Source organism: Musa acuminata, chromosome BXJ1-11 (genome assembly GCF_036884655.1).
Source record: "Musa acuminata AAA Group cultivar baxijiao chromosome BXJ1-11, Cavendish_Baxijiao_AAA, whole genome shotgun sequence".
NCBI lineage: Eukaryota > Viridiplantae > Streptophyta > Magnoliopsida > Zingiberales > Musaceae > Musa > Musa acuminata.
In genome coordinates, this window is record NC_088337.1 from 29,709,092 (window position 1) to 29,736,307 (window position 27,216).

General features: G+C 42.3%; 4 protein-coding genes across 6 annotated transcripts in view; 3 read left to right on the forward strand and 1 right to left on the reverse strand.

Moving 5' to 3' along the window:
* Positions 1 to 562: 562 nt before the first annotated feature.
* Positions 563 to 3,330, forward strand: LOC103972598 (receptor-like protein kinase ANXUR1). Its single transcript, XM_009386949.3, has one exon. It carries the CDS (start codon positions 645 to 647, stop codon positions 3,234 to 3,236), a length of 2,592 nt encoding a protein of 863 aa, XP_009385224.2. The 5' UTR covers positions 563 to 644; the 3' UTR covers positions 3,237 to 3,330.
* Positions 3,331 to 4,143: 813 nt separating this feature from the next.
* Positions 4,144 to 8,894, forward strand: LOC135597574 (zinc finger CCCH domain-containing protein 40-like). The gene is made up of 4 exons (XM_065090711.1): positions 4,144 to 4,301; positions 5,799 to 6,068; positions 6,901 to 7,124; positions 7,764 to 8,894. Exons 1-4 carry the CDS (start codon positions 4,197 to 4,199, stop codon positions 8,578 to 8,580), a joined length of 1,416 nt encoding a protein of 471 aa, XP_064946783.1. The 5' UTR covers positions 4,144 to 4,196; the 3' UTR covers positions 8,581 to 8,894.
* A 2,431-nt stretch (positions 8,895 to 11,325) lies between these two features.
* LOC103972599 (FHA domain-containing protein At4g14490-like) lies at positions 11,326 to 15,039 on the reverse strand. Its single transcript, XM_009386950.3, has 2 exons — positions 13,881 to 15,039; positions 11,326 to 11,692 (listed from the first exon to the last, which is right to left on the reverse strand). Exon 1 carries the CDS (start codon positions 14,891 to 14,893, stop codon positions 13,886 to 13,888), a length of 1,008 nt encoding a protein of 335 aa, XP_009385225.2. The 5' UTR covers positions 14,894 to 15,039; the 3' UTR covers positions 11,326 to 11,692; positions 13,881 to 13,885.
* A 1,660-nt stretch (positions 15,040 to 16,699) lies between these two features.
* Positions 16,700 to 27,216, forward strand: part of LOC135597575 (protein SUPPRESSOR OF QUENCHING 1, chloroplastic-like) — a 33,073-nt gene continuing 22,556 nt past the window's right edge. The window contains exons 1-9 of one of the 3 annotated variants that reach the window (XM_065090714.1): positions 16,700 to 17,148; positions 17,356 to 17,456; positions 17,552 to 17,608; positions 17,714 to 17,808; positions 18,401 to 18,500; positions 18,827 to 18,885; positions 19,893 to 20,020; positions 20,359 to 20,491; positions 27,075 to 27,162. In XM_065090714.1, the coding sequence (XP_064946786.1) occupies positions 16,749 to 17,148; positions 17,356 to 17,456; positions 17,552 to 17,608; positions 17,714 to 17,808; positions 18,401 to 18,500; positions 18,827 to 18,885; positions 19,893 to 20,020; positions 20,359 to 20,491; positions 27,075 to 27,162 (1,161 nt within the window). In that variant the 5' untranslated portion in view covers positions 16,700 to 16,748. The remainder of the gene's footprint in view (positions 17,149 to 17,355; positions 17,457 to 17,551; positions 17,609 to 17,713; positions 17,809 to 18,400; positions 18,501 to 18,826; positions 18,886 to 19,892; positions 20,021 to 20,358; positions 20,492 to 27,074; positions 27,163 to 27,216) is intronic. The other 2 variants (XM_065090713.1, XM_065090712.1) reach the window with 2 other exon arrangements.

A 27,216-nucleotide genomic window follows, 5' to 3' on the forward strand; every position in this document is an offset into this window, starting at 1 on the left:
ATCAGGGTACAGCTGACGTTAACCCATGTCCCGTTGCCATTATTGCCTTCATTAGTTTGTATTATGATTTTATGGTAATAAATCTTTTCTTTTCGAAAAAATTAGAAGGACTGAACTTTGGGTGTCACAAATTGAAATTAATTCTAATTCGGTCTGAAATAAGATTTCATTTTCGATTCGAGTGCATCAGATAAATCTGGATATCTGAAAAAACACTATCATCCTTAGATCTAATTAGACATCCGTAAATCCAAATCTAAATTTGTTGTCTTTTTTTTTCCTCTTTCAAATGTATCCGAGAAAAGAGTATCTAAATTGACTCGGAAAGATTTGGATGTCCAATTTGGGACCTGATTTCATACCAGCAAGTGGCTGAAGGCAAACATGGCACGAACAACGGATTCCCGCCAAACAGTAATAACCGAAGTCTCCCGCCTTTTGTTCTCGCCCTCCCGCCTCCAACCGGCTCTCGTTCCCAGTCGCCGCTCCCCCTTTCCTCCATCCAAAGAAATGATCGCAGGAAACGAAGGCCAAAGAAAGATCAACAGAGAGAAGACAGAGGAGGAGAAGAAACGCTCTATGTTCTCCTCTGTTCTACACGGACTGATGCAATCCGATAGAAGCACCACCAGAACGCGCCACCCATGAGTTCCCAGTACCACCATCTCTCCTTCCTTCTCGTCTCCCTGTGCCTCGTTCTTTCCTCCTCTGCTGCCTCTTACGTCCCCTCCGATTCGATTCTCCTGAACTGTGGTTCTTCCTCGGAGGCCACCGACTCAGACGGTAGGAAATGGATAGCTGACTCGCCGACGTCGACGTCTAGCCTCGTCTCGAAGAACTCCAACCCGGCCACCGCCGTGTATCAGGACCCGTCTCTCCCTTCGGCGGTCCCTTACATGTCTGCGCGGATCTTCGCGTCGGAATCAACCTATAAGTTCGCCGTCAACAAGACCGAGCGGCACTGGGTGCGTCTCCACTTCTATCCCTCCACCTACGGCGACCACGCCCCGAATAACTCGTACTTCGCGGTCTCCACCTCCGACGGCGTCACCCTTCTCAAGAACTTTAGTGCGTACATCACCGCCAAGGCCCTCACGCAGGCCTACATCGTGAAGGAGTTCTCCATCCCGCCGGCCTCCGACGGCAGTCTAAGCCTCACCTTCACGCCATCGAACGACCACAATGGTTCCTTCGCCTTCGTCAATGGCATCGAGATCATATCGATGCCGGCTATCTACAGCGAGCCGGCGGAATTGGTGGGCTTCTCCGATCAGAATGTCGAGGTTGGGGATTCTGCTTTGCTCACGATGTACAGGCTCAACGTCGGAGGGCAGTACTTGCCGGCGAGCAACGATTCCGGCCTTAGCCGGACTTGGTACGACGACTCTCCCTACATCTATGGTGCTGGGTTCGGTGTCACCTCCTCGGCAAGCGGCAAACTCGAGATAAAGTATCCGAAGGATACGGCGGAGTACCTTGCCCCCACTGACGTCTACAGCACTGCTAGGTCGATGGGTCCTGATCCGAAGGTCAACATGAACTTTAATCTCACTTGGATCTTCCAAGTCGATGGCAACTTCACCTATCTCGTCAGGCTCCACTTTTGCGAGTTCCAGATGAGCAAGATCAATCAGAGGGTCTTCGATATCTTCATCAACAATCAAACTGCACAAGCTCAAGCAGATGTGATTGCGTGGACTTCTGCAAAGGCCGTGCCGACCTACAAGGACTATGCGGCGTACGTGACCGATGGCGCCGGCGATGAGCAGCTGTGGGTGGCGTTGCACCCTTCGGCGGCGGCAAAGCCCGAGTATTACGACTCTGTTCTGAATGGTTTGGAGATCTTTAAGCTGAACGATGGTGTCGGGAACTTGGCAGGACCCAATCCTGAGCCGTCTGCGTTGCTCGCCGAAGCCGAACTGAGCACAGAGCAACCTAGCTTCGCATCCGAATCCAGTAGGAAGGTGCACATGATAGGCAGTGCGGCAGGTGGAGTTGCAGCAGCCAGCGTCGCCCTTGCCATTTGTGCCGTGGCCTATCGGCGCAAGAAGGGGATGACTGGAGATGAGTTCGGTGGTGGTGGCGCAGGTTGGTTGCCTCTCTACGGTGGCAATTCTCGTTCGTCAGCTGGCAACTCAACGATCTCCGGCAAGAGCTGCGCGAGCAGCCACCTGGCTAACTTGGCGGCGATCTGCAGGCATTTCTCCTTCGCTGAGATCAAGAAGGCAACCAAGAACTTCGACGAGTCGCTCGTTATAGGAGTTGGGGGATTCGGGAAAGTATACAAAGGAACCGTAGACGGGGGAACCAAAGTGGCGATCAAGCGATCGAACCCATCGTCGGAGCAGGGCGTCAACGAGTTCCAAACTGAGATCGAGATGCTCTCGAAGCTGCGGCACAAACATCTGGTCTCCCTCATCGGATTCTGCGAAGAGAACGGCGAGATGATCTTGGTTTACGACTACATGGCACATGGGACTCTCAGGGAGCACCTTTACAAGAGCAACAAGCCGCCATTGCCATGGAAACAGAGGCTGGAGATATGCATCGGATCTGCAAGGGGACTTCACTACCTCCACACCGGTGCCAAGTACACGATCATTCACAGGGACGTCAAGACCACCAACATTCTACTGGACGAGCATTGGGTCGCCAAGGTTTCGGACTTCGGGCTGTCGAAGACCGGCCCCACGATGAACCAGTCTCACGTGAGCACGATGGTGAAGGGGAGCTTCGGGTACTTGGACCCCGAGTACTTCCGGAGGCAGCAACTGACCGAGAAGTCCGACGTCTACTCCTTCGGTGTCGTCCTCTTCGAGGTGCTGTGCGCGAGGGCAGCACTGAATCCAAGCCTCCCGAGGGAGCAGGTCAGTCTTGCGGACTGGGCACTGCAATGCCAAAAGAGAGGAGTTCTGGCAGACATCATCGACCCCCAGCTCGAAGGAAAGATCGGCCGTGAGTGCTTGCACAAGTTTGCAGAGACTGCCGAGACGTGCCTCTTGGATCATGGAGTCGATCGGCCTTCCATGGGGAACGTGCTGTGGAACCTCGAGTTCGCGCTTCAACTGCAAGAAAGCTTCGAAAGCGGGGAACCCGTTCCAGAGGAGATGGCAGACAAAGCTGCAGCGGTCGGCAATGGCGTTGCCCTTGCTGCAGTGAGTGAGGTGAGCGATGACACAGACGGGCAGAGCACGGTTGCAGTCTTCTCGCAGCTCATTAATCCAGTGGGGAGATGAAAACTTCCTCCTCCTGCTTCATTCAATCAGTGAAAACCCTATCAAACTACTAGTCGACATGTAGCAGCATTAGGCTGGTGAAAGATGACCTCCTCCTCTTCGGACTACTATTTCTATCTTTGATTCCTTCTAATTAACTAGTTTGTAATCTCTTCATGATTTGTAATTTACATCTAAAGCTACTTTATGTTGTTTATATTGTGCAGTTTGTAATGTTTGATTGCCTTCGATGGGTATTTCCAATCAATAAACAGTGCTGATATATATAACAAGGCAAATAGGAGAACAAAACCACTTATATGCAGTGTTTATGGCCAGTTCCAGTACATCAGCAATCAAAGCCATCTCCAACTAAGCCATGCATTTGCTGCAGTTCATGCAATAAAAGCAATAAGTAGGAGAATTGCAAGATTCAAAATATATACATATAAATATATAATTGCAAAATTTAAAAATAAATATAAAAAATATTATTTTATTTATTTTTGGTTGATTTTTAGCATAATTATGTTGGGACTCGGATAAGCAAATATAATTATCTCCTTCAAAAATGGGAAATCAAATAATTAGTGAAAATAACAAAGAATTTTTTAAGTAGTAAAAACTTTAATATATTTTTAAAATGAACTATAATTATTTAAAAATAAAAAACTAAAACTGGAGTAATATATATTTAAAAATTAAATTATATATATATATATATATATATTAAATTTGAAGGATTACATAACACAATAATATAATTTGAAGGGGGAAAATTAATTTGGGAATAAATTGGATTATAAGTTATTGGGCTGGAGATTAATGGATCATTGGGTTCTAAATGGGCTATTGGGCCGGTTGGGGGGGGGCTTTTAGTTGGGCTTACCATTATTATACCACCACACAACCCGTGCGTGTATTTGGTTCTTCTGGGTCTTGGTTGCGTTCGCCGCCCTCTTTGGTTCTTCCTTCGACGCCATGGCGCATCGGCTGCTGAGAGACGCCCAAGCCGACGGATGGGAGCGTTCCGACTTCCCCATCATCTGCGAGTCCTGTCTCGGCGACAATCCCTACATCCGAATGGTATGGCCCTCCTTCTTCTCCTCCTCCCTTCCCCTCCCTCCTCTGTGCTTCTCCTGTGCCTCTCTCCCCTTTTGAAGAAGACGGAGAATCACGACACCAGGTGATGAAATCAATCGAGGGAGGCACCTGCGTAAGCTTGTGTCTTCTCATCGTTTGGTTTTGGCAACCCTAGTTCCGCGGTCGGTTGTGCTTGGTTTTAGGGCTTCTTTGATATATATATGCTCGCAGGGAAACATGATGAGGTGATTGGTTTGTGGAGTCGGAGAAGAACTTGTTCTGGTTGGGTTGAGTTGGAGCAGAGTCGCTTGTTATCGGCTTAAAGATGGAACTTTTCGCACAGTTGTTTCATTAAATTAGAAGTTTTCTAGATTAATAAGCAGACTAAAGGGATGCAGTAGGGTGGATTTGAATCTACTCTTGTTCCGCTCTTGAAAACAAGGCTATCTTTTGAGAGCTTGTTCTCCTTTAAAATTTGGTTATATTCATCTTTGTAAGAGGTTATTTAATATCTTGATCCGTTAGCTTGTGTTTTAGACTTGGACATAAAGGGGTTTTCTGCTTCCTGTGGTTAGATTTATTGGTAGTTGTTGTACGATGAATAGCTCAAGGATTACCACCAGTTTGATTTATAAATTCTGTTGATGGTTTAACAGGTGAAAGAGTAGAGAGGCGAACAGCATCGTGGCCTTATTTCCCATAAATTCTGGTGGAATGTGATAAATCACTTATTGGTGTTTTATAGGGCTTAGGGTGGGGTAGTTTTTTGAAGTGCACCCTTTTTTTTCATAGGTTAAGCATAGAGTTCTGCTTTAGTTTGGTTGGTGCTCAAGCTAGAGTTCATTCTGCAAACAAGTCACGGCAGGATTTAGAAATGGTGATATTAGTTCTATGATATCTACTGGATTGGTCAGTTATTTGTGGGTTCGGTGCTACTGTTGGTACTCATTTGAGGTTTTGGTATGTTAGGATATAATGGACTATGCTTATTTCCTTAGAAAATCTCATGTAGTCAAAATTGGTAACAGTTTATTGTGAGGTTCTCTGATGAAGCTAAAATTTTCCAAAGGTTTTTCCTTGCTTGGCTTATGCTAACTTCATGGCAAAAAACAGTACTAGGAACCCTTAATATCAAGAGATGGGGAGACAGGGCCTACCTAAATTTGTTTCTTTTTTGTTTGTGTAAACTCTTATATTTTGGTTATGGTGAATCTTTTAACTGCTGAATGTTTAATGGCTTGTTGATGATTTTGTTTTAGAAATAACTTAGTATTTGAATTGCAGTGCTCTTTGTAGGATATGGAAGTTGTTTCTTGTTGAGGAAACAACAATCACTATGTTTGCCAATAATGGGTATCTCCTGTTAAACTTGAAACACCTTTAGCAAATTGTTTGGAGGAATAGTTTAGGTGTCCTTGCACTGTGGGTTCTGTCACCTTCAAGTTGAACCGTCTAACTGGAACGAACCTTCTCATTGGCTTCTTTACTTTGTTTGTGCAGACAAAGGCTGACTATGATAAGGAGTGTAAGATCTGCAAACGGCCTTTTACAGTCTTCAGATGGAGGCCTGGACGTGATGCAAGGTACAAGAAGACAGAGATCTGCCAGACATGCTGCAAGCTGAAGAATGTTTGCCAGGTGTGCATCCTTGATCTTGAATACGGGTTGCCAGTTCAGGTTCGGGACACTGCTCTTGCAATCAATTCTAATGATGCCATCCCAAAGAGTGATGTGAATCGGGAGTACTTTGCTGAAGAGCATGACCGCAAGGTATGTTGGTGAATGAGCTTTTCTTGTTCCTTTATAGCGATTGTTCACTTTTTATTATTGTGTTAATTTACTGCTTTGCAAGACTTGTTTTGTTTCTCTGCCTGATCATTTACTTATTCATCTGGACTCCACATTGAGTAAGCTTTATTAGTGTCGTTCACACCTTCCTGCTGCTTCTTTTACCATTTGTTTGCCTTGTGTTTCTCTGCTTCACTATTTTAACTGGCTTTGGTATTTACTTGTAGTAGTCAGTGAGACAAACTTGTCAGGAAATAGAATAGAAGTTCAATTTAACTGTCTTGTATAAATTGGTTCATTAATAGGATTTGAGACTGTATTTAGCTGTAATCCTTGATTCTAATAGCCAAGTAGGCCTCTAAAGGAAATGAAAGGCATAATATTGTACCTTTTATCTCTTAGAAAATCTAAATCTATGAGGTTTCTTGAGTCTAATAGTATTTGTCTTTGCTGATTTTTGTAATTTTCTCTTCTGATCCTCATCATCCTTCTTTGAAATTTGTGTATTTGTGCTGTGATTATTGATAACTCCTGTTTTCTGTTCTATAGATATTTTGCAGCATACTTTACATGGTTTCTATCCACCTATCAGTTATTCTTTATGTTTCAACAGCTTACTCTAGATTACCTTCTCATCACCTGCAATTATATGCATCGAGTCTTTGTTTGCATTTATTTCACTTGATTTGATCCATAAATCTCTATTGCATTATATGCTTTTGCATTGTGCATTGTTTTCGTGGCATCAATCAAGCACTGGACTATTCCTAATTGGTCTCAGCATGAATTTGTATTAAATATTCCTTTTTTACAGGCCAGAGCTGGCATAGATTATGAGTCTTCATATGGGAAGGTGCATCCAAATGACACGATCTTAAAGCTTCAAAGGACAACACCATATTACAAAAGAAATCGAGCACATGTTTGTAGCTTTTATATGCGTGGTGAATGCACTCGTGGAGCTGAATGTCCATATCGACATGAAATGCCTGAAACTGGTGAATTATCTCAGCAGAACATAAAAGATCGATACTATGGGTATGTGTGATAGCTAACTCTCTAGGAAATGTAGTATTGCATCAACACAGAACTAGGGGAAATTTTCATCCAGCTTACAGCTCAAGGCATATGGAGCAGCTTATTTTTTGCCTGTACCTAAATCTATTAACTTCTGCACAGACCATAGTCATTGGCTAATTGTCTAATCAAAATGAAGTAGTTGTCATCTTTTCCCTGTTTATATTCTTCTCTTTTGACGAGATGTTGTCAGTTGTTTGGTTATCCTTATGGTGACTTGCTTCATGGCCTTATTTGTGATAATTGTATGTTTTACAACTCCATCCATGAGAAAAAAAAAGAGAGGAAGAAAACGTGTGCAGTTTATTTTAAGTGTATTTTTTTCAGTCTCTAGGAGTGTTCTTCTTCTGGGACTTGCACGTGCTTCTAGTTTTCATCGTAGTCTTAGATTGTTATAGAGATGGATATTACATGAGATTAGACATGTATCATCTGTGTCTGAAGTTTCCCATGCAACGTTACTTCATTCCAGTCTACAATGTAAATTGTTCCCTTGTAGAATCTTGGTTATGAAGCCTTAAATTACCTCTTTTTTCTTTGCTAGTAATATTATTAATTATAATGGTTCTTGATGGTCTATAAATTGCTTCTTATATGCAGAGTGAATGATCCTGTTGCCCTAAAGCTTCTAAGCAAGGCTGGTGAGATGCCATCTCTGGAGCCCCCAGAAGATGAGAGTATAAAAACCCTGTATGTCGGTGGCCTTGATGCCCGAGTCTCTGAGCAAGATCTGAGGGATAACTTCTATGCCCATGGTGAGATTGAATCCATCAGGATGGTGCTTCAGCGAGCATGTGCATTTGTAACCTACACGACAAGAGAAGCAGCTGAAAAAGCAGCAGAGGAGCTTGTCAACAAGCTAGTCATCAAGGGCCTTCGTTTGAAGTTGATGTGGGGGAGACCACAGGCACCAAAACCAGAGGGAGAAACACAAGATGACGATGCTGCAAGGCAAGGGCTTGTTGCCCATGGAGGGATGCTCCCAAGGGCTGTAATATCTCAGCAGCAGAGCAACCAGCAACCTCTACCACCAGGCACTGAGACTCATCAGCAGCAACAACCTAACTATTTCAACATCCCTGCACCGCCACAAGCTGCACGGACATTCTACCCATCCATGGATCCTCAGAGGATGGGTGCTGTAATCCAATCGCAGGGAGGTAGCGATGACAAAACTGGATCAGAAAAGCAGAAAGGGCAGCAAGCACCAAATGTTCAGGGGCATGCTTATCCTATGGTTCCTCCACATCTTCAGGGCCAGTATCCACATTATTATCCACCATACGGGTATATGGCCCCACCCCCACCACCTTATCAGCAGCAGTATCCCCCTTACCAGTCGATGATGTCCCGACCACCTCCACCGGCACCACCTGCAATGCAGCAATACCCTCAAGGGCCACCTGGACCATCGTAAGGGAGATTCTCTTCGAATACTTGTCCTTTGCACTTCTCTTCCTTGAAAAGAATCATGCTTGTTGCACTGTTGAGAAGATCTAAATGTGCTATCAAGAATTATAAACTAATCTGACTTGGAAGTTTGGGTGCCACTGTAATTTCATTTATGCTGTTACGCCAGTGACCAGTAGTCTAGGACAGGATATCAGGGTCTGCTGGAGTTTCGACCAATCCATATGGCAACACTATGATATCAATATTGGTATTTGTACCCAACTTAACAAGGATATTGTTGGCAATATTAAATCTGAATGAAGCAAAATTGTAATGCCAGTCTGCAATGAACTAAAGTCATGTGTGTATTAGGAAAACTTTTAGCTCTTTGAGATTTTGGTAACATGTTCCAGCTATATGACAAAAAGGTGCTATTGGAGCAAATCTTCATTTTGTTGCATCTTGACCATCTGCTCTTGATTTCAACTGCATGAATACAATAATAGAAAACCTTGATGGATTCTCTAGTTGTGAAGTTTAATTTATAGCGTGAATCCATCGATTCCAGGGCTAAATGCATATTTGTTATATTTAGATCTTTTAGCATCCTGATTTTTAGATTTAAAAAATTTATATTAGAATCCTTATAGTTATCTAAATTTATATTAGAATCCTTATCTAAATAAAAGTAAAACATCTGGTTTACTCTAACATCATCGATTTTACTAATAAAAATATGAAAATAATAGATAAAAAAATAATTTAGATTTTCTAGTTGATGGTGGTGACAAATGATGAACCCATTGAGGGTTACGAGCAACTGTTATAAATGAGTTGTATTGATGTCGACATAGTTGACAATTGACTCTTTCGCTACTTTGCATCTACGTCAACGTAATTATCGAGCGACGAAAGGATCACTTAGACATTTGTATCGGTGTCGATGCAATTGCTCAACAATGGAAGGGCCACCAATATAAATGTCGAGCGACTCTTTCATCATCGATTAAGTTATCGAGTAATGAAAGGGCTACTCACTACGTCAGTGTTGACGTAATTGTCAAGCGACGAAAAGGTTGTTCGCTGTGTCGACACCGATGCAATTATCAAGTGGCGAAAGGGTCACTCGCTGCATTGGCATCGAAGCAGTTGTCGAACGACAAAAGGGCCACTCACTATGTCGATGTCAATGCGGTTGCCAAGCAAGGTTGCTATGCATCTGTGCCAGTATCAATGCAGATGTCAAGCAGCTCTTTCACTACTCGACAACTACGTCGATGCCAATACAATAAGCGCTACTTTCGTCGCTCGACAACTACATCGGTGTCGACACAATGAGCGGCTCCTTCGTTGCTCGACGATTACATCGACACCGACGCAATGAGTGATCCTTTTGTCACTCGACAATTACGTCGACCCTGATGCAATGAGCAACTCTTTTATTACTCGACAATTGCATCGACGTTAACAAACATTCCTCACCTTTTATCATCTCTCTCCTCATTAACAACAAACACCCATAACTCCCAACGATGCCATCGTCTACCACCATCAATGTCATTCGTCACCACTAACAAAAATGATTAAAATTATTTTTTTCTCAATTTTTTTATATTCTCATCAATAAAACTAATAATATTAAGATAAATAAACCTAAATATTTTACTTTTATAATTATAAAAAATTTAATATAAAAGTTTTGAAGTCTAAGAATCGAAATACTAAAAAAGTTCAATTATAGAGATACTTCATAATTAACCCTATAGTAGAACTCCAAGATTTGTATGTATGGCAGCATGAGTCATGGACCATGTAGTTCGTTCCAATGCATTTGCAAAACCCTTTTAAAGATCAATTGTAGGAAAAAAAACTCGGTTATGATTTGTCGTTTTAGCAATAAAAAAAGACATACAACCTAAATGATGTTGCTCACAATGTTGTGTCGCCAAAAGCGGATCCATATCAGAGTTGAAAACTAGCAATAAATCTTAACAAAAATCAATCATGGATGAAGCTCAAGGAAGTTCAACAAGTAATAACGTGTCTTAATCTGACAATTAGAGAGATTATTTCCAAAACTCAGAACCTAAGTTACAAAGAGCGATCTTACAATGCTACCAAGGTTCATCCTCTTTATGGATGATCCATCACGTTTGACAAATGTATGCACACAGATATCATACACAGGCTCAGTTGAGGAACCTACAAGGAGCTCAGGCTTCCTCGGATACCGAAAGAACCTAAATGTATTTTTCATAAATCGAGATAAAAAATTTTGGTGTCTGACATTCACAAGCAATTTGATGCAAGCTGAAACACTAAGAATCAACAGACAACATAAATACTGTACCAGCACAAAGAGTTTTATTCATCAAAAATATTTGACTAGTGGCTCACCTTAAACTTGCCCTAGAAGAGTAGGCATCATACCTGTCCTTGGCACTGCTACTTCATGACGGTTGAACTTTGCACTTTGCTAATCAAAAGGTAAAACTTACAAGCCACAAAATGATGAATTTAAGCTACAATGGAAGAGAGAATTTATCAGCGACATTACTTCTTTCTTCAAATGAGTAACAAGAATTATCAAGTCAACATGTGATGATATCCCAATTCCAACGGAAGTTTAAAAGCAGGCAAGCAATGGGAAAATATGAATTAACTATAAGACTAAACAAATTCAATTGACAATAACTGGGAAGGAACACCATTATACTTCATGAAATTTCTGTGCATGTTTTAGGACGAAACACATCAAAAAACAAACGGCTTGAAGTACTTGGATTTTAGCAATAAAAATAGGTGCAACAATCAGAAATCTTTCCAAGTTGCAATAGGTAACAGAAGTGAAACAAGAACTATTAGACACTTATTATACATAAATAGCATATCCATGAAAGATTCCTTGAGGATGGCCTACAGGAGAGTTTGCAAGGTAGTAGGAGAGAATTACCAAGACAAAAACTCCCAATACAAAGCCACACTTTACCAGCAAATCTGTTGGTAAAAATTGGATGAACATCCTCTGCATCGATTCCAAGTCAAAGAGCAGCAGTTAACCTAGAGCTAGGTCTAATGATTCAACAAACCAACTCTTGATTGGTAATGCACATGATTAACCTGCCAATGGAAAAAACCTGAAGATAAGAAGAAAAGGCTGTCAGAAAGTTTTATATCATTTTTTTATTTTTTAATATTGTGTAAAAATTATCTTACTAATATTATTGAAATTTTTGAAACAAAAAATTTTGGAACATGAATGTTCATAACAGAGCAAGTTTACATAGCTTGATTTGCACTCAACACTTTCAGCATCCCAACAGCTAAACCTCAAACCCAAAGCAAAAATCAGTATCTCTTACATTATTAAATTTGTGCAATTGCAAGTGATTAATAAACTAAAAGGCTGATGAAAGTTGAAACCCAGAGCACATTATGTTGCCCTATTTGATACAAGCCTCTTTTGAATTGCAAAGAAAATGAGGTACAGATAACATCTTCCAAAAAATTTATGTCAACATGATTGTGAAAAGGAAAAAAGAAAAGGGGGCAAAAACTACTGATAGCAATAATCGAAAATAGTAGTCTGGCTTCCATATGTGAAATTAGTTAACCAAAAAAAAAAAATTTAAATCATGGACCTTGACTTATTACAAGTTACTTCTGTAAAAAAATACTTTCGATTCATGTAAAAGATTACTCCATTATACAAAGAACAGATCAAGAAGATATGATCCAATAACGATGACAATATATCAATTTTTAAATTCTTTGCATTAATTTCTACAAAGAAATGTTGGCCTAGTTTAGCTTGGCAAATAACAATGCTAGACAATAAGAGCAATAATATATATGAGATATATGTCAAAAGATTTTGTCATAACTAACAAATTCATGACAAAGAAAGTCCATTTGGTGTTATTTTAATCTGTTCAGGCTTCTATGTTGCTACTTCCGTAACTTAAAACATTAAAATGCATTTCTGAGCTTGTTTAAGCCTTTTCTATTATGAATGTAAATGGATAGATTTTCCTAGAAGAATTATTTACAACCTGCACACAGCATAACAATGGTTGTTACCTGTGGATTATTCACCAAACAGAGGCAGGCCCTCACATTCTCAAAATAAAAATAACAAAGGTCACATGCATCAAAGTTCCAAACATATAACAAAGTGAACAATGTCAACCAATAACAGGCTAATCAACCATCAGGCACGTAATGAGAAATGGTCTGAGATGAGAGAGTCAGGGAAAGGAATAAAAGTGAAGAGATAGGAAGGAAGAAGCAAGATAGAGTGAAGGTTTATGGCAGTTATGAGGGAGAGACAGGAGATGGGTTTCCCATACTCTTCGCCTCTTGCAGCCTATGCCTGTGACCAACTCCCACCACTTAAAATTGTCTATCAAAATGCAGGAAAACCTATACAATCTGCATTTTGAGTTGCTGTCTTTGCATATGTTCTAAATCTTTGCAAAACAAACAAGAGGGACCAGAATTGCTAGTCCTTTGCAAGTTGCAGTAAGTTGTAAAAGTAACAAAGGGTTCTGTATCTCAGTATGTATCATGGGACAAAATGCACAAGCAACATCTATTAACACATGAACAAAATCTACGTTTGAGGCCACTCTAGATCTCACACCTCTAGTTGCTAAAGGACATCTGATGTTTTCATAGAAGTGCCAAATTCTCTACTATCTGCAAAACAGAATGCCAAAAAATTTGTATACGCTAGATTTCAACAGCATTCATTGCTTTATGATTACAATTTCCCAAACACAAAAGAAACTAGCTACAAAAAAGACATGTTTTACTGTCAAAGACAATGAGGACAACAATGCCCAATAGTTTCTATGATTATATCTATGAATGTAAAATTTGAAGTATCAAAATGTGGAAGATTGTAAGCAATGCATAACATTTCCTTAATCAAATATACATTATTTCAGAGATCAATTATGTCCTCTCAGAAGTAACCTAAGATCAGAATCAACGACGCAACAGTGGAAATATGTCTACACAAAAAGAGAACAAATGCTTCTTTCAATAACTTCAGAACCTGGATGAAATTTCTAAACTTGCATGTTCCGAAGAAGTTATCACATAACGAACAAGACAAATTATATGGAAGTTATTCTGTACTGTTACATACTATATACATCTTGCATAATTTTTAGGATCTCCTGCTGCCAGAAAATAAGCAACTGCCCTTAAGGCTAGTCCTCTTCTTGTTTAAGAACCGATCACTCAAGTTCTAAATGTCTGCATAGTTCTTTAAATTATGTTCACGAGAAAGAAGAAAAAGGGTTCTAGATTCTAGCACACCTAGATCAGTGAGAAGTGGAACTAGTAGAAATGAACTCATCAAAATGTTGAGCTTTGGCCCTTAAACTCGCAATAATCTCCTCTGCGGCATCGTTAATCATCAGAGGCAAGAACTTTTCCATTTGGTCAAACCATTCGCCCAATGTCATTTTCTCCATATCTTCAACCGCTTCCTTTTCTTCATCCCTTGCTGGTTCTTCCTTTTCTCCACCGTCTACTGCTTCCTCAGCAGCACCACTTACCACCATCTTGCTGCCCTTTTCAAATACTTCGACAGGTTCAACAGCTTCAGAATCGTCAACACGAACTGAAACATGAGGTTCCTCCGTTTGCTTTTGGTCATTGGAAACCTTAGCAGCAGCGGACCTCGTTATAGGCCTTCTTCCTCTCATCCTCCCCTTTGCTGCCACGACATTCTTTGCCTCGTATCTGACACTCTCCTCCACCGCCGGGCGTTCCAAGATCTCATCTTCCTTTGGAACTGCAGAAGCAGCAGCAGAAGAAGCCCCCTTCTTTGGCCTCCCCTTCCCCCGTCCACCAATCCTCCCCTCCGCCGCACCAGCCACGCCCTCCTCCACAGCCGGAAGGGGAGGCGCACCCCTCCGCGACCGCCCCCTCCTCCCACCCACCCCGCTCCTCTCCTTCTCATCAGCATCATCAACACCACCATCGAGACCGTGCCTTTCCTCCGCGACGATTTTGACGGCGATGACCGTAGACTCACCGATCTTGATAATGTCGCCGTCAGATAGTGGAAAGGGGGCGGATGGCGGGATCTGTCGGTCGTTAACGAGGGTGCCATTGGAGGTGCCGAGGTCCGAGACGGCCCAGCTGGGGGCGTCGGCAAGGAACTCGAAGGCGAGGTGCTTCTGGGAGACGCCGGGGTCGCGGATGGCGAGGGTGTTGCCCCTGACGAAGCGGCCGACCCGGGCGACGGTGCCGGGCTTGCATTCGAGGGTCTCGCCCTTCCTCGGGCCCTTCTCGACGGTCAATAGGAGGGCGGGGGGTTCCATCGGGAGGGCCAAACCCTAGCCTCGATGCTTCGAGGAGGAATCGGAGAGGCGGGAGATGGGGAGGTTCTAAATTCGAAAAGGTTCCCTCTTTCAAATAAGAGTTCAACTCGCAGACACCGAATAGCCAACGAAATCGAGAAGATATATATGGCAGCAGTTTGGGAGCTCCAATTCTACCACAGATGATATATATATATATAAAGCAACTGTAGATGGGTTCTTTATATTTAGTTTATTAGTTGATTTAGCTCTAAGGATTTTGATGATTTATAATAATTTTATTCTCATGAATCAGATCAATGCAAAATTTAAATCAGAAGAATGGATTGGCGATGGAATGGATCAATCTAGATTGAAGTCTTAGTTCCAACCCATTTTAATAAAGAAAAAAATACCTCTTATTCATTGGAGGTTGGAGTGTTATTAATCTTAAACCATTGTCGAATTATAAGGTAGTTTCTTCCAACCTTCTTGTTGATCCAAAAATAAATAATATTTTATCGACATGACAACATTCTCCTAATCAAAATAATGAGATAGCATATTAAAACTTAACCTCTAGAGTATCAATATTCTCATAAGGTTGGGACCTAAGTAAAGGTACAAATATTTAGTTTTCTATGAATTGAGTATGTGACGCGTAAGCACGTGCTCAAGGGTCATGGTAGAATATTGGTAAAAAATTATCTTTTATAATTTGAATGTCTCTAAGGACTTTTAGATCCACACTCGATGTCGCTTTTAAGGAGGAAGAAGATGACTGGGCCCTTTCTACCTTAGGCTTCCAAAGGATAAAACTTTAATTCCCTCAGCAATTCACTAGCTAAGGGTTTGAGACTTAATGAAATCGAAGAGGCTATTTTCTACCCTAAGATAGAAGATAATAAAGGACACTTCGAATGTATAGGTTAAGGAGCCATAGGCCAAAGAGGAACTCAGGAAATTTTAAATACAAGTGGAATCTTCTATGCTCCAAAGAGACCCTTTATGACTTCTATCGCCCAAGACATTTATTTGCCTATCAAGGCATCTTTTTACCTTCTTTGTCTATGATTTCTTGCTAAAAGTATCTCTCACTCACCGACTTCTCGCTCATAATAATTTTTACTTAGGAGATTTGGTGCTTAATGGCCTTCACCTTATCTACGAGGTTGACTCGCATCTTAAGGGTTGATTGATATGTGATCATTAACTCAATTATCAAATTAGATCATATTATGAGACAATCTATCTTAAGGAAGATTGCTTGATGTGCTACCCTCGAACTAAGCATTAAAGGTCACATAATACACTATCATCAGGTTAAGAATCAAATACTACTCGATATGTTCTCCTTGGCCTAAGCATCACATGCGACTCAATGCATCCTCCTCAAACTAAACATTAGATGCCACTCGATGTGCCCTCCTTGGGCTAAGCATCATAGGCCACTCAATATATTGTAATTGAGCTAAGCATCAAATACTATTCGATGTACTCTCATTGGGCTAAGCATATGAGTCGACCCGATGTATCTTCTTCAAGCTAAGCATCAAAGGTTACTGCTCTCTTCGGGCTAAACATGGAAGATTGTCGAGTGCATACTCCTGGAACTAAGTATAGAAGGGCTAAGCATGTGAAGTTACCATTATATAATCAAATAGTAAATTCGAGAATAAAAAGAATTTTTTTTTTCATTTTCTAAATTTGTGGGTGCTGAAGCACAACCCCTACGAGAAAACTTGACCACCATTTCCTAATCCAATCGGGTGGCGGTCGTGCACACGGCGAGGCACCATGGAGGGCGATATAGACATTTCGTCCACTGCATCCACATGAGCAACCGCCTCCCTCACGCCCAAAGCTGGCGAGCGACATGGCGCAGCGCTCGACGACCCTCCCGTTCCAACGGCCTCTTTCTTTCCCGATATGCCCTCCGCGGGTCGCTGAATTCCCTCTCGTGTCCCCCGTCTCCTCCGTCGCCCGCCCCTGCCCCCGCCCACGCCGGAGACCTGCCCGGATCCTAACACTGACGTACCGTCGAACCCGTGGCGGCACCGCCGCTCGCGCCTCGACACCGCAGCAGCAGGTGGAAGAAGAGGAGGTCCCGGCCGGGGAGGAGGGCGCGGGATGGGGCAAGGTCTCCGCGGTCCTCTTCGACATGGACGGAGTTCTCTGCAACAGTGAAGAGCTGTCGAGGTTGGCGGGCGTCGACGTCTTCGCTGAAATGGGTGTCCCCGTGACCACCGACGACTTCGTCCCGTTTATGGGGACTGGTGCTCTTCTCCCCCTCTCTCCGTAGTCTTTTTATGAAAACAAAACCTTAGTCCTGATGGGTTCTAGATTGGTGTTCACGTGGCTGCATACAATGGCGATTAGGTTTCTCGATTTACCAGTCTAGATTCAGTGGCACAGGTTTATGTAGATTGTTTAGAAATCGACACCTTTTCTTGATAATGTGTATAATAATCTGAGTGGTGTAGGTGAGGCCAATTTTCTTGGAGGTGTTGCTTCGGTGAAGGGAATTAATGATTTTGATCCAGAGGCGGCAAAAAGGCGGTTTTTCGAAATTTACCTTGACAAGGTAAAGAATACAATGGTTTCAGGAGTATGAACCTTATTTTTCTCATTTTTTAGGATCTCTACATTGGAAAGCTAAATTTGGTTTCTTCATTGCAGTATGCAAAACCCAACTCAGGAATTGGATTTCCTGGAGCTCTTGAGCTTGTCATCGAGGTCTCCTTGCTTGTTGGATTCAATTGATGTTAGGTTTCCTTTTCTTCCCCTACTTTTATCTATATGAAACTAATATAAGTTACTGGCTGTTGTCCTCCATGTCAGTGTAAAAGAAAGGGGCTTAAGGTTGCTGTTGCTTCTAGTGCTGACAGGATCAAAGTTGATGCCAATCTGACTGCTGCCGGTTTGCCTGTTTCTCTGTTAGTGCTTACATATTTAACTATTGCTTTGGTTAATAATCATGGTATTGAATGACGTCTCCAAATCTCACAGAAACGAAAAGGTCTCGAACATAAACAGAGAACCACATAAGTTGATCAATCTAACTGAAACAAAAAAATGTTGTTTATGAAATTTTCCATTAGATTCTGTCCTTGTTTTTGCATTTGATATGCAGTTTATGTAGCATCCTTGGCACTCATGGAAGGCATTTAGCTGAAATATTATGTTCTTTACTTTGCGTACATTGGAAAATATAAGATACTGTTATGTAGAAATCAATGTTCTTTTAGTTCAAGAATGTAACACTGCCTTTTATTGTTAAAAAGATAACTCTTTCTAGTCATTTCCATAGTGTATAGGTGTGCCTGCTAATGGAGAAGATTTTCATGTTCTCACAATCGTTATGCTGCAACTGATCTCACAATCATTTAGTTATAATATTCTTTTCCTCCAGTTTGTTCTTTAAATGATAATTCCTAGGTGCATAAATATTATAGAGGTTATGTCTTTGCCAGAATTTTCAAATTCTTAATTATTCAAAGTTGATTTTGAACTTGTTCTGTATATCAGGTTTGATGTGATTGTATCTGCTGATGCATTTGAGAAACTAAAGCCTGCTCCAGATATATTTTTGGCAGCTTCAAAGAGCTTGAATGTACCCCAGTCCGAGGTAGATTATGCTATGGTTTCTTGTACACCAAATTATATTCCATCATCATTCGACGAGTAAAGAATTTTTCACATTTATAGCTTTCTTTTTTTATGTGCAAGACTCAAAATACTTCTTGTTTATTAAAATATTACTTTATTAATTTATTCTCTGATTTATCTGATTTTTGCTGTGCTGACATTTCAAATAATTACTTTGAATTCTTATTTACATCCAGAATCAGGGATTTTTTTTGTTAATTTCTTGTTTGCAATTTTGCAGCTACTACATGAAATCCCATTTCCTAGAAGTATGATATAGTTTTCTGACTGCAAATTTTTTTTCAGTGTATTGTAATTGAAGATGCTCTTGCTGGAGTTCAGGCTGCAAAAGCTGCACAAATGAGGTACAGTTTGGATTAATAATTTCTTTTATTCGCTAAATAAATATCAGGTGCAATCATATTTGTCCATCAATTTCTTCTTGGACATCACAATTAATAGAAAATTGGACCTTAATTAAAAATCCAATTTTCTTACATTATCAAAAAACAGTATACAGAATATTCGTCTTTAGTGGGTTGTGTTGATTTCTTCATTAATGAGGTTTAGATTGAGTTATCTTTCAGTGTATGAATAATGATCATCTAAAATATTTTACATTAGCAGACTATAAAACGATACTCTATAGTTCTATCTACATATACATATATAATAGTCTATTTACTTTTGATATCAACTTTTTTTGTGTTCTTTTTTCTCATCCAGTACTCGTAACACCCCTGATTAGTCTCACATTAGAAGTGGATAAGATTAAGATTGACTTTTATGGGTCTGATGGGTGTTACTACTGTTAACTTCAACTTAAGCATTTTGGTTAGTAGTTTGGGTTCAACGAAGTTGACAGTCCAAGTAGCCCGTTAGGTTCGGGTCGTGACAAATGGTATCAAAGCTGACCTGGTATTAGGGCATGATGAGGGGCTTGAGTAGGAAAGGGTTATTTGTGGATAGAGTCAGAGGACTCATCATGGCGTGGAGCCACCACTGAACTATAACTCATATGCACTATGCTAGGGTTTGATCTGGGCTATACTGGACCTTGACGAGAACATTAAGCCCTTGAGTTGGAGAGATTGTAACAATTTTGATTTGTCCCACTTCGGAAGTGGGCAAGACTAAGATTGACTTATAAGGATCTGATGGGTGTACTACTGTAACTTTAGTTTAAGCATTTTGGCTAGTGTATTGTGTTCGATGAAGTTAGTTATAAAGACAGAAAATGTGTTGCCTTACAATTATTATGTCTTAATTGCAAGTATCATTCTCATGTCCTCTTTTTGTAGAATTATCAGCTCTAAAAGTTCCGTAGTTTTGAAATATTATGCTAATTATAGACAATCCTCACTACTTGCAGATGCATTGCTGTAACCACTACATTATCTGAAGATATTTTGCAGCAGGCTGGTCCATCACTCATCAGAAAGGAGATTGGAAGTGTTTCAATTGATGATGTTCTATATGGTCGTCACTCTATTAATCATAGTAAGTAGTTGAGTTGAGTTACACTAGTTTGTTTTCATAAGAAAGATGTAGTAAGCTGAGCAGTAGGCTAAAGTTGAGAGATTTATTGGTGTTAGATTGTTAAGAGTAATTTGCAGACTGTAATGGACCTCTTTATTCAACTGCTTTTTAGCTTGATAGACCTTTACCAGTAACTTCTAACTTTAATAGTTACTATCTTTTCATCTCAGCAGTTCCTTCTGATTTTGGACAGCTAAACTGTTATGAGACTGTAACATTGGGATGACATTTCTTTAATCAGAGTGGACTATCTTATGCTACCTTTCCCATTGAGTGCTAATGATGAGAACTGGTTGCAGATGATAAGAGGCAAGAAACCCATCAAATTGGGTCTCAAAGTGGGACCACTATGGATGTTCTTACTGAAGAAGTAAACAGTAGTGCTGTTCAGGATGTGAAATTTATAAGTGAGAAAACTAATTTTCTTGGAGGGTAAGGTCAGTCCTATCACTGACTTAGAAAAAATTAATTTTATTGAACATTTTGCTTCTATTATCTATGGTTACATGTAGATATATTCCATTAATTGTGCATGATGTTAGTGATATGTTTTATCATTATTTAGTAGTTTAATTATCTGGTTGATAGCTCGGGAGGTATTATTTTCTTCCTCGAATTGAGAACATTCGTCAGGGGAGTCACTTCTAAATGGATGGTAGGTTGTTTGAACCATGGTTTGCAGTACCGGTCCGTACCACCCGGTACGGGCGGTATGTACCGGTCCGCCAGACTTCCGGTACGCGGACCATATGTTACCGTTCCGACACTGTATCAGTACTGTAGCACTACTACAGTGCTCGGCACGCCTGAATATACCGCTTGGTACACCTGGGTGTACCGAGCTGTAACGGACAAACTTCTAAACAAGATGTTGGATGTAATGCTTATGTCTGTCCGTTGTCTTTAGGCACGTTTATACTTTGTACAGCAGGTAGAGGGGCGGCCGAAGGCTAAATAGTCCCATGTTAGTTGGGTTGGTGGCCTCTTTAGGCTTGTAAATAAAGGTTGTGTCATGTGGACACGTGCGAGAGCTTTTCGGTCTGTAATGGACCATTTTACCCTTTGTTGTGCAACTATTCAGAGCTTGTAAAGTCTGTTTGTAATTTGCATTGTCTATGAAGTGTATTTCGGACATGTTTGCTTGTGGATCCCGATTGAGGTGTTCTCTTTAACCCGTTCTCTCTTTTGTTGGTCCTAAGGGACAATGGGAGGCTTCGGGGAGGCTGACCTTTGCGGACGGACGCGCGAGGGTGCCGCACGCCTTAGGCAAAACCAGCTAAGGTTGTGACAATATGGTATCAGAGCGGGACAAGCACTCATAGAAACACTTGACATGCAAACGTGGGGGACCTAGCGGGGCTGCGTTGAGGGCAGTCAGCACACGCGCGACCGTTTGAGGGAAAACGGGCATGGAGATGTAGGGAAAAGAGTCGCTCAGAGGAGCGGGCATCTAACATTGGCATTTTGAGGAATGGCCAACCCTTCGCGCAAGAGGCACCACGAGAACAGGCAAGCTTGAAAGAATGCGGAGCGCACAAAGGTTGGGATGGCTGAGTTTGAGCTACGGCTCAACGTTGACAATTATACTTGATGGTGCTCTAGGCAAGCGAGGCGCTTGGCAAGAATGAGACCATCCAAGGTGGAATGAGTTGTTCAACGACTAAAAGAGTTATGCAAAGCTCACAGAGGTGAGGGGAATTGCTAACTCGAAGAATTTGGTACTCATGCATGGGCTTGTATGCGGACGATGGAATGTTCGTGGCCATCCCAAGGCGACCGAGACTCGGCGCCATGGAGCATTGAAACTTTCTCTTCGTCATGTGAAGGATACGTCCGGAGGAGGCTGAAGTGTGCAACGAGTTTAGCATGTTGCTAGGCCTTGAGGGGTGCGGCGGTGGCTGTATTGACGTGGAGGCGCAATCTAGCAAGTGCGTTTGCAAGAGGCAGAACAATGCACAGTTTGTTCAGCAGATCGGAGTAGTCCAAGGGGATGGGGGTCTCCGAAACGAAGAGAGATGTTGCTCCAACGAGACAGTAATCTAGGAGGGATAAGTCTCGGCACTCCAGAGGGAGAATCATGTGAGACGGACTTCACATGTTGAGGAGGAGTACCTCACAAACAACAACTTTATGAAGCTCGATGGACTGAGCAAGCGGCGAGGAGTTGTCGCATGATCTCGCTTGAGAGAATGCATTGGTGGATGCATTGCGAGATCAAGTGGGGGAGCGACCCGAATCAACTTAAATGAAGGCACACTTAGAGTCGATATGGAGATCGGACTCAAGGGAGGGTTGACCCGTGGAATGGAGGGCGCGAGGGCCACCATCGACTCAATGCAAAAACGAGGAGCGGAGCAACTTGGGTGTAACTTGGCGAAGTACCCAAGCCGCATGAAGGGAGCCAGCAGAGAAGTTGGAACATGGAGCAGAAGCACAGTGCTTTCCTTAGACAGAGGTCAAAGACATGAACTCTTGCAGAGGCAAGGGTAGGATCATGTTGTTCCATGGGTCCTTCATTCTGACGGAGCGGACTCATCTTGCATGGTGCCAAAGACGAAGGGAGCTTCTGGGCACATGCACCTTATCTCGGAGGAGCATTTGATGGAGGAACTAAGGCGACTCAATTTGCGGAGGCGAAGTTGGGTTCAGGAGGCCTTAGCACGGGGCAAGAGGACGCAGAGGCGGGTACTCTTGAAGAATATGCCACAGTGTTGCCATTCAAGTTGCCATGAAGGAAGCAGTGCGCAGTGGAGATTGTGCTGGTAGGGGCAGAGGCTCAGGATCCAGACAATGGTACACAAACTATAGTGAAGTCGGTGGACTTCGGGAGCTACTAGGCGACGGACTGTCCTAGAGCGGTGCTTCATCTAGGTGTGACCCAAGAGTGGGTGGATGAAGGTCGATTGCCAAAGGAGCGAACAAATTCGAAGGTGGAGGAGACCCTGCGATGTATTGGCAGAGGCCACACATGGAGGGTTCACAATTCGAGTTTATTCCACAAGGATCAGAATGCAATGGAGATGTCACCAGGAGGCGACATGGTGCAGCGGATCGTGGTGGAACAGTTCGTGGCAATGCGACACACACGACAGTGTCCCGTGAGGGATGAGATCATATGGAGATATGATCGGGAGCTACTGGGAGCTCCGCTTTGGTGAACAACACGACGACAAGAAGGGCTATGGATTCAAGGAGTGAAGGCCATGGTACCGCAAAGGCGGGTCTTCCGGGCGTGCACCGAATTTTGCATCGGATGAAAACCTTGGTCATCAGCATATGGGGGCTGTGTTCCACAAAGGGAAAAGTTCGAATGCAAGTACCAGTGAGTTCCATGGGAGGGACTTGATCATACAGAAGTATGATCGAAGCAGCTGGAGAGTTGGACTACTCCAGAGCTCATATTCGCTTAAGGGAGCCCGACAAGTCAGAGGACAAGGTCGAGTAAGCGAACGTTGCTACCAAGGAAGCTAAGGAGAACAGAATCGGTGCAAACTCTACAACGTGATGGCAGAGGCCATGCATGGGAGTTGCAGTCTGTCTTTCCATCGACCAAACGGACTGCTTGGAGAACACAGAGGTGTTGAAGCAGGGGGTCGAAAGGGGCGAGGAAGCGACGATGAGTCCAGAGGGACTTAGCTACCCAAAATCAAGCATCAGTCAGAATGGAGGTGGACTCAGAGGAGTGCCACAGAGACATTTCTACTGATCATGCAGAAAAGGGATACAGAGGCGAGGCGACGGATAGTAGGGCCATGGGCCTGCCAGCGCCATGGTACCGCAGAGGCGGGACTTCCGTGCAAGTCATTGATCCCTTGCTCTCATGGAGGGAGAGCGCTTGGTCGTGAAAGGGGCCGAGGAGGTGGAGCATGCAGAGGCAATCTCCAAGTACCGAGACAAGGCTGAAGGGCAGAGGCCAAGAAACTTCGTAAGACCGGTGTCAACAAGTTTCTCATCAAGATAGCCGTAAGTGAAGGACTTCGGGTCATGCAAGAGTGCACGACCAAGGAACGAAGCAGGCAGTACGCGGTGCTGTACCTTTGCTACTCAGTGGAGTAGGCGGCAGGGTTGATGGAGAAGACGGTACAATCCCAAAGGCGACCTCATCTATCAGAGAATTACTCCAAGTTGGGGTGAAAACTTCCCGCATTCCAGAAGTTCGATGGCATTGAGAAGGTGAATCACAGTAGCCAACTCAACGCAAGGAGTGCAAACACTTCAAGTGCTTCAGAAGTGTGAGCAAAGAGCAGGCGAAGTCTAGTAACCAGCTCGATGCAAGAAGTACAACCTCGAGGAGGCGGGCGAAGTCAAAGTAACCTTTGCCTTTTCAACTCTTAAGAGAATGGGCGAAACCGAGTACCCCAGTTCTCTTATCTATCCAGCAGAGGAGCTCTGCACAAGTTCAAAGACCCTTCGAAGATAATGGAAGACAATAGTTGTCAAATCCTCACCAACGGTGATCAGTGCTACTGAGAGTAGATCGTCCGCTTCATTTCCCAACGAAATGTCAATCGAAAGCGGAAGTGATGCGAATCTACTTGGATGTGACAACTAACTGAAAGAAGAGTCAATGAGCAGATTTTGTGGAGGAAGGACCCAAAACTTCAGAAGTTTGCGAGGCGATGCTCGTTAAAGCTCCAACAAGCATCCACCCAGTTCAAGCAGCATGTGGAAATTTTGAGAGACTGGCGTAGAAAAGATGGTCTTTTCCTTCATTTGGTGGATCCGCAAGAATCGACAAGGATCAACACAACTCAGCCAACCCCACACCAGAGTCAGAGTCATTGGCGAGTTGAAGCAGCATGGCGGATCAAAGGTTCGACTACTCAGAAACAGCAGCGGAGAGCAGCTGGGAGCCAGGAGGCGCATTGCAGCTGGAGCAGAAGATTGAAGACTCAGCAAAGGCGAAGGGTTGCAATGTTCACAAAGGCTTCGACGAGGACGTCGAAGGGATAAGTGGGGGAGAATGTAACGGACAAACTTCTAAACAAGATGCTGGATGTAATGCTTATGTCTGTCCGTTGTCTTTAGGCACGTTTATACTTTGTACAGCAGGTAGAGGGGCGGCCGAAGGCTAAATAGTCCCATGTTAGTTGGGTTGGTGGCCTCTTTAGGCTTGTAAATAAAGGTTGTGTCATGTGGACACGTGCGAGAGCTTTTCGGTCTGTAATGGACCATTTTATCCTTTGTTGTGCAACTATTCAGAGCTTGTAAAGTCTGTTTGTAATTTGCATTGTCTATGAAGTGTATTTCGGACATGTTTGCTTGTGGATCCCGATCGAGGCGTTCTCTTTAACCCGTTCTCTCTTTTGTTGGTTCTAAGGGACAATGGGAGGCTTCGGGGAGGCTGACCTTTGCGGACGGACGCGCGAGGGTGCCGCACGCCTTAGGCAAAACCAGCTAAGGTTGTGACAGAGCGGTATACCGTACCATACCGGTACCGAGTCCAGGTCGAAACTCCGGTACGGTACGGTATTGCGAACCTTGGTTTGAACTTTAAAGAGAGTTTATATATGTACAAGTCTACAACACTAGATTGGTTTGGACCCCTCAACTTGTTCTCAAATTCTTTATTAGGTCCAATCTGACTTTGAGTTGGCTTGATGTTTTCTAGTCCAGGTCAGACTCTGGTTTATTATGATGTTGGTTTTAATTGGTTTGCCTAGGTACCAAACAATGCTTAAGTTGATTTGATGTTGTGTTGGCCTGCCCGAGTTGTGGGAATAAATCATTGTTAACGAAGATTCAAATTTTTTTATGAGGAAATGTCATATTAGATTGTCATGCAGAATAAACATTTTGTTTATAATCAGTGCTAATCATTGTGAGAATCACTACCTGTTTTATGAAGAATGAAACTGCAATTAGTACAAGTTTTGATGTAGGGTAAGAGTTTTCTGGGAATTGGAGATGTGACTATGATTCGGGGATAGAGTTCCGACCAAATGTTAAGTCATGATAGGAACCTTGCGTACCGGGTGTGCCCCCATTGCTTTTTACAAAGCTCAATGGCAGCAATTGATCCATGTTGACCCCACATAAATGGGACATTATGACTTGTTGTTATCAGAGTTATCCAATTAAAACAAAAAACAAGAGAAAAATATATGTAGAGGAAAACCTTAAAGATTTGGCAAAGAAGAAGATGTTTCTTAGGTTAACCCATGACCTTGTCATCAATAGTGAACAGTGGCGGGCAAGGATCTATTTGATCAATCCCAGATAATTGGACCTTAGGGATTGTTGTTGTTGCTGATGATGTCAAAGAGGAACATACAAGTGTAAAATCTTTAGCAGTTGCTTAGTTTAGGCTGATTTTGGCATGGTTGGGCTAAAAAGCCAGTTCACTTGGGAATTATTACAGTCAGTACAAGTCAAAAGAAAATTAATGTTTTATTATGCATATCTTGGTTTAATTATTAAATAATTTGACAATTACTACTTTAATACATGATTAACTCTAAATTAACCTAGCACATGTCATCGTGAGGTGGGTAATGAGCTTTAACAAGATTAATAATATATGGAAACCAAGAAGAGTACAGCTCGGACATCCCAACTCAAATTCTGTTTGGATTTGTGAGGTCTCAGGTCCAAGTTGTGTATAGACAATCTCTGTTACATGTTCCTCGACAACCTATACTAGGTTCCCCATGCAAACACAATCACACCATTGCTGGTCCATTTTTCAGAATGAGTTCTTTAGTTAGTTTCTGATAGCACATTCTTCTAGTGTTTCCATGTGTTCTTTAGACCCTGAGAGAGTCAGAGTTTGCAGCACTTTTGGACTAGTTGATCAATTGACCTGAAGTAGCGGTTTGTAGTTTTTCTTTTGGATAACGAGTTCTAGCATTCTGCTCCTATTATGCCTATTTGTGGAACTTTTTTATTTAAGAAGCTAAATTTATCTATTTCTGCACTTACCAATGTATGCAGCTTTGTGCTTATTGCAATGCAATCTCTTAAGCTTTTTTATTTGTTCTAATGGACTGCTAATGTGTCAGAAACCTGTTTACAGGTTGCAGGGTTCTCGTCGTGAGATCCTAAGATATGGAAGTTTGGGAGTTGCTGTTTCATGTCTTTTATTTACTGTGGCCAATTGGAAGGTAAAAGTGATTAAATATGATAATAAAAAAATATTTATTACACAGTGGGTTGTA